Genomic DNA, 9,982 nt, shown 5'->3' with positions numbered 1-9,982 from the left:
GAAGCGTGAAATATTAATTTATTATATATATATATATTGTGATAATTTAAATTCTCTTTGATTTTGTCGAGTGCTAAGTGAATAAGAGTAAATATTTTAAACCTACCACTATCAACTACATCTTCTATGCTTGTATCTGGTCCTAAGTCATGTGCCATGGCCCCGAGAACAGAGAAGATAACCATTCCAGATATGATACTGGTGATTGTATCCATGACGCTTACAACCATTGCATCCCTTATAAAAAATGCATAAGGTGTTAGAAATTTCAAAGACTTTCGAAGCATAATGCGTTCAAAATGGTTGCAGGTTTAATATGACATTAATGTTAACATTACTATCGTATAACTTGAATTAATTTTAACATTATTATCGTATAACTTGGATGAAGTTATGCTCCAAATTGAACGGAAGCATGGTTTAATTTCACACATTAACAAATTATCAGCAAATGTTTTCCAAATTATGGTTTAAAGTACTATTAATACGTTGTTAGAATTTTCCTTCTAAAATTACAGTAAAATAACATTTACGGTTTTGTGACCGTTTGAAATTAATATGGTTAAAAAACATGAACATGATAACATGATATAAACATGAATGCAAACTATATGGTTTTTTAACAATTTACCACCAGCATGGTTACAAAGCCGTAAAAGAGAAATTTAACTGGACTTTGGAGTTAGGCTTTCTGTTAGGTAATGCGCATTGGAGTTAGGTTGTGGTTTAGTTGCATTTTATCAAATAAACCGTTGAATGTTGTTCAAGTAATTTATTTGGTTGTTTCACCCTAACGTAAAAGATGGAAAATGCTATACTTTTTTTGCTGGTTAATGATTTTTTAACGGGTTAATGATGCTGCCATCTATGCGTGAATAATAGTATCGTATTTTAATAGTCCAGACTCACAAATTGGAGACACAGGAAACTCTCCATGTTTCGAAAGGAATTAAATAAATATTGTGGTGTGAGCGCTGGGACATGAAACCCCGTTCTGTCGGGCATGATATTGACAGATTAGCCCTCTCCGCCATTATATGCACCAGTATACATAGGGCTATTATATGTGGCTACAATTAGTGGGGTTAGATGGTGTGAAAAAATTCATTCTGGTTGCTTCATCATATTAGGTGAAAACAGTTAGTAAGCAGTGTTTCTCATAGTTAACAGTTTATTTATGGTTATTTCACTGCTTTGTTGGAAAGTGGTAAGGTAACAAATAAATAAATCGTTATTTAATCATTTTAAAAAAAAATATTCTAACAGTGTATGGTTTAAAAACGAACAGATTTTTCTGAGAGTGTTATTTAAAATAACAGCAAGCGCAATTAATACGAAATCTATTAACATTATATTTATCAATTTGGTTTTTTCAATGATGGTTTATTATTAAATTGATAAATAATTTGTAAAGGTGATTGATTCTAGAATTTGTGATTTTTCAAAATTCAGAAAGATTTTTATGAGTGTAATCATAAATTATTTAAAACTAATTATAAGACATTTTGATATTTAGGAATCGGGAAAAAATTTGAGGTATACTTTTCAATCATTGATTTTATTTTGAGTGCTTAATTTTTAGGATATTTCTTTTTTATTAAAAGGGACATCTGATCTTAAATCATGAATCTTGTTACCAAAATTTGGCTTAATCCAAGATCTAATTAATTTCAAATTAAATCTAATATTTACCTAGAACAGATAGAAGAACTTTTGGTATCGTTTAAAATCGGTACTTATCTTAAAATAAACGTGAATATCTCTTTATAAACTTTTAAAATAATATTAATTGGATAAATTTTATGATTGTTGTGAAAACTCTAAAAAATGCTTTTTTTTCCACAATATTATGTACAATGGCTATATATATAACGCTGTTTAAATATGACCTAATTACAATTTATAATGTCTTATAGAAAATTAATATATTTTTAGATTTATAAAATTTGAATTATTTGAATTATTTTTGTAATATATATGTGTGGTAATATTTTTATTTATAAAAGTTAAACATGGATTCTTACGAATAAAGTAATAAAATAATTTTCAGAAGAGTGAATTTATTAAAAAAGCATTGAAATAAAAAAACTAACAGTATCATGAGAAATTTCTCCCTTAATTTAGTTGATTGACATCTGATATTAAAAAGAAATGAAATCAGTAATAGATTAACCATTTGTGAAAAGCGAGAGCTTTTAAATTTTTCTTAAAAAAAACTGAAGTTGCAGATTAAAAACTAACGAAGCGTGAAATATTAATTTATAAAAAAAATATAAGTTGAATTAAATTGAAAAAAGCCTTTTAGGGACATAAAAAATATATTAAAATATAGTTAATAAATACTGCTTTAGATACGGAAATTTAATTTCAATGAAACATGAATACTGATGCTTGAGTTTGGTTATCCAAAAATAAAAATACATAATAAAGATATTATTCAATAAAATGTTTGTAAAAGTTTCCTCATTTAGAAATATTTCATGATATATTAACTGATTACTCGTAAGATATATTTTTAAATATAAAACTGAAGATAAAAAAATAAGATTTTATGTTTCGTCAGAAATATTCGAATGCTTAAAATTGCTCTAATATTTAATAACTTAAATAGTTTAAAATGTTTTATGGCAACAATGTTAAGCTAACTTTAAGAAACCAAACACAAAAAATGTGTAACAACGAAACATTCCTTTCAATGCTTGCGCATTTGACCATAATTCCATTAGAAACTACGCAAAATGGAAATTCAAAATGGCAGTTATTACAGAATAATCTGCGTTTCCTGTAGAGCTTTTGAATTCTCTAAAATTACGATATCTACAACATGAAAACGATTTCCATAAGTGAAGATATTACGAAATAATCTGCGTTTCCAATGGAGCTTCCGCAATTCTTTAAAATTTCGTTAACAAATGCATGAAAAGAGCAGTTATTGCAGAATATTCTGCGTTTTTATAGAGCTTGTACGATTCTCTAAAATTATAACAGCTGCTACATGAAAATGATTTCAAAACTACAGCCATTATAGATAAGCTGCGTTTCGTATGAATTTTTTTTCGATTCTCTAAAATTACGATTGCTATTATATGAAAATGATTTCAAAAGTACAGATATCGCAGAATAATCTGCGTTTTTATGGAGCTTGAAAAGTTCTTTAAAATTATGATAACAACTGAATGAAAAGAATTTTAAAAGGCAGCTATTACAGAATAATCTGCGTTTCTTAGGAATTTTTCAGTTCTTTTAAATTATGATAGCAACTACACGAAAAGTGTTTTAATAGAACAGTCATAACAGAAAAATTTATGCTCTCTTCAAAGATTGCTCACTTGAATGAAATGATTTATGTGAAATTAATTTCAAAGGTTGTGCTAAAATTTTTTAATAATTGAGTGATTAAATTGTTGGTAAATAAAAAAATTCTAAAATATTTAGCTTACTCAAAGTCTTGCAAATTTACATACTTGAATTTTGAAAGGTATCGCAAAAGATAAATCGAAATTATTTTCAACTCAAGCATTGTTTAAAAGCAAAATTTTAGAAAAATCAAACTGTTTTTTAACGGTCTCCAAAACGACAACACTTTTGTGAAGAAACATTTTTAAAGTATTTAACATTCGGTTAAAAGCTTAAAGCTAAATACTTTAAAAATGTTTAACAGATTTCATAAGAATTTAATACTTCATTATGAAAGCTTACTAAAACTTCAGTATGATTTTAAGATATCCGACTAGTTTCGACAACTTTTTTAAAATATTAATATAAAATTAAAAAAAAATAGTTAATATGTTTCATTGTGTTTAAAAACTTATGAAACTGGCAAAAAATATTATTATTTTATTAAAAGGCTATTTTTAAGTAAAAATGAGGCATTTTTTTGCATATAAGCTAAGCATTAAAAAAAAAAATCTATAGCACAAAGCAAAAAATCCAATGAGGATTTTATTTAGAAAGCCAGCAACTTTTTAATTATTATTTTAGAAGCAAGTGCATGTACTACTGAGTTAGGAATCACTGTAGTTAAAAAAGCAACTTATTAAAAATTTTGCGAAAAAACATGCATAAAAAATGAAATTCTGCTTTTTTCTCTTAGTCTGTATTTCACAATATGTGTGCTATAATCATAAGCAATCATGAAAAATTGTGGACAGTTACTCTTAAAAACAATATGAGATATCGTGTTTAAGCTGTGGTGAAATGAGAAAAAGCATGATTCTGAGATAAACGCATTTAAAGACTTAAAATCACTAGTCCATGCACTGTTATCATCTTGCACATAAACTGCTAAAACTTTGTAAATAATTAGAGTACAAACAAAAGCAAAGTATTTTCAGAAAGCTACAACTACAGAGGATCTAAATTTATAATACACTCAATTTAAAAAATTTGTCCAAAATCATGTTTTTGCACAAGTCAGATACCTTAATAAGCATATTTCTTACCGGAATATATCATTTCTAAAATCATTGTAACTGCTGTACATAATTAAGGCCCCCATCGATACTCCCAAGGAAAAGAACATCTGGCCGGCAGCCGCTTGCCATACCTAAATTATTCAGAAAATAGAAAGGATATTTTATGTCAGTAACATTAAAACGCATTTTATAAGAAGCAAAGAATTAAAAACGGAAAATAATAATAACCCTGATATCTAAAAGTTTGTGCCAGTCAGGCATGAAAAAATACTGTATCCCTTTCAGAGAACCTTCTTGTAAGAGACCAGTTACAAGGAGAATAAAAAGTATACAGTAAGGAAATGTAGCAGCAAAATATACCACCTGTAAGAGAAACAAAATATTGTCAAAAAATAGCAAAAAAATGCATAAGAATGAGTTAAAATTATTTTATTAGATTAGATTATGTAAAGAGAAACAAAATATTGTCAAAAAATTGCGACATGCATAAGAATGAACTAAAATTATTTTATTAGATTAGATTATATAAAGAGAAACAAATTATTGTCAAAAGATTGCAAAATGTATAAGAATGAATTAAAATTATTTTATTAAATTAGAGTATGTAAAAAGAAACAAAATATTGTCAAAAGATTTCAAAATGCATAAGAATGACTTAAAATTATTTTATTAGATTAGATTATGTAAAAAGAAACAAAATATTGTCAAAAGATTTCAAAATGCATAAAAATGACTTAAAATGATTTTATTAGATTAGATTATGTAAAGAGAAACAAAATATTGTCAAAAGATTGCAAAATGCATAAGAATGACTTAAAATTATCTTATTAGATTAGAGTATGTAAAGAGAAACAAAATATTGTCAAAAGATTGCAAAATGCATAAGAATGACTTAAAATTATTTTATTAGATTAGAGTATGTAAAGAGAAACAAACTATTGTCAAAAGATTGCAAAATGCATAAGAATGACTTAAAATTATTTTATTAGATTAGAGTATGTAAAGAGAAACAAAATATTGTCAAAAGATTGCAAAATGCATAAGAATGAATTAAAATTATTTTATTAGATTAGAGTATGTAAAGAGAAACAAAATATATTGTCAAAAGATTTCAAAATGCATAAGAATGAATTAAAATTATTTTATTAGATTAGATTATGTAAAGAGAAAAAAAATATTGTCATGAGATTGCAAAATGCATAAGAATGAATTAAAATTATTTTATTGGATTAGAATATGTAAAGAAAAGCGAAATATTGTCAAAAGATTTCAAATTGCATAAGAATGAAATAAAATTATTTTATTGGAGGCTATAATTTTGTGTATTTTGCATAGCATAGAACCGTGAGGGGGTCATTATTCCATTTTAGTTTGCATACTACATTACATTCACCTCCTTCCATGACAAGTTTTAAGCGATGTTTGATTGAAATTGGAGAGAAATCTCAAGGAAACTGAAAAAGATAGTTTAAACAGACAATGTGTTGTTGAGTTTTTTTAAATAGTGAAAACGTTATTACGTGTCAGTTTAATGAAACCGATAATAGAGAAGGATTGTTTCTCTTCAAGAAAATAATTTGTCAATTCTTTGACTCAATTTTTTCTCTCCAATTCTTTGTCAATTCCTTGATTTTTGTTCTGAGGATGTCATTCGAAAAGAGCCAAAAAAAGTTCAATTGGTTTTTTTCCTTAAAATAAAAGTTCATATGAAAATTAAATTTAGAAATTGAGAATTTTAACAGTGAATTTTAAGAATATCAATGAAACGAGATGCAGTTAGAATGCTACCTAAGTTTCTAAAAATTGTAAATTATAAATTGTACTTTATAATTCTTCAAAATTTTAACTTTTTTTGCAGTATTTTGATTTGATGATATAATTATATAAAATATTCATAAGAGAATTGTTATTAAACAAAGCATAATGACGTCATTTGAAAACTGTAAACCTAATCGCTCGAAAAGTTAACCATCAAGCGATTATTTACTTTTTAAAAACTGAAGAAACTTGGAGAGAGCTCCAAAATCTCCGTGTCGCGGAAATAACCCATTGTTTTTTTATTATAATTAAAAATTGTGAAGAAATAAAGTGATTTGAAATAAGATGAAATAATTTCTTTTGTGAAAAGTAAAAAATAAATATGTTTTGCGCTTTAATTAAGATGTTAATAAATTTTAAATGAAATAAACATTAAATTAAAAGTTCATTAATTTTTCCTTACATTAAATTTTCCTTAAATTGAAAACTACTGTTCTGCATTTATCATTAAATTGGAAACAACTATTTTGTATTTATCATTTACTTAAAAACGGCTGGTATTTATTTATTATTAACTTAAAAAAAGATTAGTAATAATTTATCATTAACTTAAAAACGACTAGTAATTATTTATTATTGAATTGAAAATAATTGAGAATTTAATCTTCGAGTTGAAAATGACTAATAAGAAATTATCATTGAAATGAAATTGATTAGTAAGCATTTATCAGTAAATTAAAAGAGGTTTAATCTCACTTTTCCAGATGTTTTAATTCCTTTAAGTAGACAAGCAATAACCACGATCCAACTTAATAGGAGGCAAAGACACAGATCCCATTTTATCCCACCTGGCTCATCTATTCCTGGTGATAGAGCCAAAACATAATTTCTGAAAAACAAAAGAATTTGTAATGACACAAAAACTTTGAAGTATATTTAAAAAAACGTAACAATTTTAAAACTGCTTCCAGAATTAAAATTTTTACTCAGTTTAAATTTTTGAAACTTTATTTCGAAATTAAAGAAGAGTTTTATCATTTCATGCATTAATGATTATTTTAGCAAATAAGAGAGATTCATTTTTAATGTGAATATAATATTTTACCTCTGACAGTTACAAGAATAAAAAATAATATAAATTTTAATGTGATATATAATCATGATATCAATTATTATTATTGTTGACTATCACATTATTAAAGAGATTATTTAGATCACTCAAATATTTTTATTAGATCATTAGATATACTCAGATACTTATTTAGATGTACTAAATTTGGATAAATTCATGGAGAGTTTCTCTAAAATTTTGTAAAAACTCATATATTTAGATAAACTCACAGAGAGTTTATCTGGATATTACTTATGTATTTCTTTAATTTTGAATCCATCTCCTTTGACAAAATAATAATCAAATCTATATTTTTATTTTTATTTAAAAATATTTCTGTCCCCCCCCTAATGATATTAAATATTTTTGCAGCTTAGGGGAATTTCTTTTTGATGAAGAAAATTTTATGCTTCATGTTGGAGATTCTCATATACTTTTTCCTTGTTTGTAGGAAAAAGCGAATGCAGACTCCTCTATACAAAGCTTTTAAAATTTTTAAATAGTTCTCAAAAAATTAAATATTTAAAGGCTTATTAACTTATGCCCGCCATATATAATGCTGAAATCAGATTGTCGGGCCGATTAACTCAAATATACCAGTTTTACAGCTGTGCTCTTGAATAAACTAATTTGATCAAAAAATTGAAAGGGGGAAAAAGTTGATATATTTCGAGTATCAAAAAATAGACGCCCATTCCAAAGATTAGCTAGACGTTATTGAAGAAAGTAAAAGAGAACTCTTCCTTTTTCAAAACGATATGAAAAAGAAAAAAGCAAATTTGCCAACAAAATAGTGGAAAATGAAATAAGAGTTCATTAATATTAAATTTGTATTTAATTTTCACATAGATATTCATTGTTAGCGTTTATTTCATTCAGGTAAAAAATATCTCAATTTTCAAATATTTGTTTTTAGGCTAATTTTATCTGAATTTTATTGCACTTTATTTAACAGAAAAATAAAGTTAATCGAGAGCGAGTTTAATACAAAAAATCACGTTAAAAGTAACTCTTGAAAATATATAATTTTCGAATGTGAAATCGATTTTCGTCCAACTGTGTAATATATCCATTGTTAATATTTCTGCAAACAATAATGAATTACTTAAATAATTAGACTTATCTACTACAGAAAAATTGTTCGTAGAAGTGTTTTCTTGGAAAAATGGTTAATGTATTGATGCATTTTGAATGAATAAGGATGCCTTGAAGTTTCATTGTGCTAAGGAAAATAGTTTAACATAATTTAAGGCGAAATGATATAGTTAAATTTGTCCTGCAAGAATTTTTAAATAAATGAAAACATCTATTAGTTCACCCACAAAAAATAAAAAAAAGCTCCATACCCAATTTTTATCATTTTAGGCCATTTATCATCACAATGCGAAATCTTGGCGAGCTATTCTGACTTAGATTAATGATATGGATAAATATAAATCAGGGAATAATGAATTGGGGAATGAATTTTTATAACGCCAAAGGGGAAAATTGGCAGTGTAATAACTCAAAAAGTCTGCCAGTTTTAAAATATGAGTTTTATAGAGATATAAAACTTTTAAATACTCATCTTGATTAAACTATTATATATAAATTGCACATTACTAACAGTTAGAAAATTGGATTTTGTCAACTTATTTAGAATATTTTTATGGATGTTTTATATTTAGTTCAAGATTAGAATTCTTTATTCAAGGGAAGAAAAGTATTTGCCGACTTTTAGTCTTTTTGTGGAAGAATTTCCTCAGTTTTAAGAATTTAAGATTTAACGTCTATTCTTGGTTTAATAGAGAAAAAGTTTAAAATGGTTCTGATCATTGGCCAAAATACAGATGTTGTTATAAATGAAAAAAGATAGGACAAAAAAAGATAAATTTCTGATATATAATTTGGGCATTTTCCAAAATAAAGGAACACACACAATTTATTTTCTATAAAATTATACAACTTATGTACTATTATGTACTATATTTGATTAAACTACGTACGAACATGACTTTTCATGAAACTAACAGTAAATATTTGCTAAATATAATGTAAATCTTAAAACAATTTTCTTAGTGTTGATAGGAATTTTTCCAAAAATTTCAGAGTCCCCCCCCCTGCATATGGAGAAAAAATCAGGTAAGATTATTGCACCGTATGGTATTGACATTTCTTGTAAATTAAAAAAACATATATCTGGTTATGAAACAAAAATAAACTACATTTTCCCGTTCGTATGATAACGGCTTATTGGAAATTCTGGTTTTCAAAATTATAGTTCTTATTTCCACTAATTTAATTAAAAACTATCCGAATAAATGGATTTTTTACGTCCCGCTTTAGTGTATTATGATAAAATTACCATATCTTGCTACATTTACCAAATTTTATTACACATTATAACACTATATTATCTTGTTAATTTTACCAAAATCAAAATCATCAAGCGATTCAATAAAAGCTGCCAAGATTTTTAGTGTTCCCATAGAGCAAGAAACACTTTAAATTTTACCATATTCTGTCAGTTTTGACCATGCCTTTTTTCTCAGTAGAATCTATGCCTAGTTAATTCTATGTCTAGTTAACTCTATGTGCTGTGTTGATATATTTTAAAGTAATATCAGAGAAACATAAAATATATTATTAATTAATTATGAAATCTGTCCTTGGGGTAGAATAATTATTTCGTATTAGGGAAAAGGTAAATTTGCACTTT

The 9,982-nt window shown here is 25.9% G+C and overlaps 1 protein-coding gene across 2 annotated transcripts in view; it reads right to left on the bottom strand.

The window, feature by feature from the left end:
* LOC107452129 (sodium-dependent proline transporter-like) overlaps nucleotides 1-9,982 on the bottom strand; it is an 84,903-nt gene that overhangs the window by 37,806 nt on the left and 37,115 nt on the right. For both annotated transcript variants that reach the window (XR_011636649.1, XM_043039163.2), the window contains exons 6-9: nucleotides 6,930-7,062; nucleotides 4,644-4,778; nucleotides 4,443-4,546; nucleotides 107-237 (exon numbers count right to left, since the gene is read on the bottom strand). Coding sequence is in view for 1 of the 2 variants with exons in the window: in XM_043039163.2 (XP_042895097.1) it covers nucleotides 107-237; nucleotides 4,443-4,546; nucleotides 4,644-4,778; nucleotides 6,930-7,062 (503 nt within the window). In the remaining variant the exon portion in view is untranslated. The remainder of the gene's footprint in view (nucleotides 1-106; nucleotides 238-4,442; nucleotides 4,547-4,643; nucleotides 4,779-6,929; nucleotides 7,063-9,982) is intronic.

Source organism: Parasteatoda tepidariorum, chromosome 4, assembly GCF_043381705.1.
Source record: "Parasteatoda tepidariorum isolate YZ-2023 chromosome 4, CAS_Ptep_4.0, whole genome shotgun sequence".
Classification (NCBI taxonomy): Eukaryota; Metazoa; Arthropoda; class Arachnida; order Araneae; family Theridiidae; genus Parasteatoda; species Parasteatoda tepidariorum.
The sequence above is the reverse complement of the archived record's forward strand: the minus strand, read 5'-3'. Positions and strand labels throughout refer to the sequence as shown.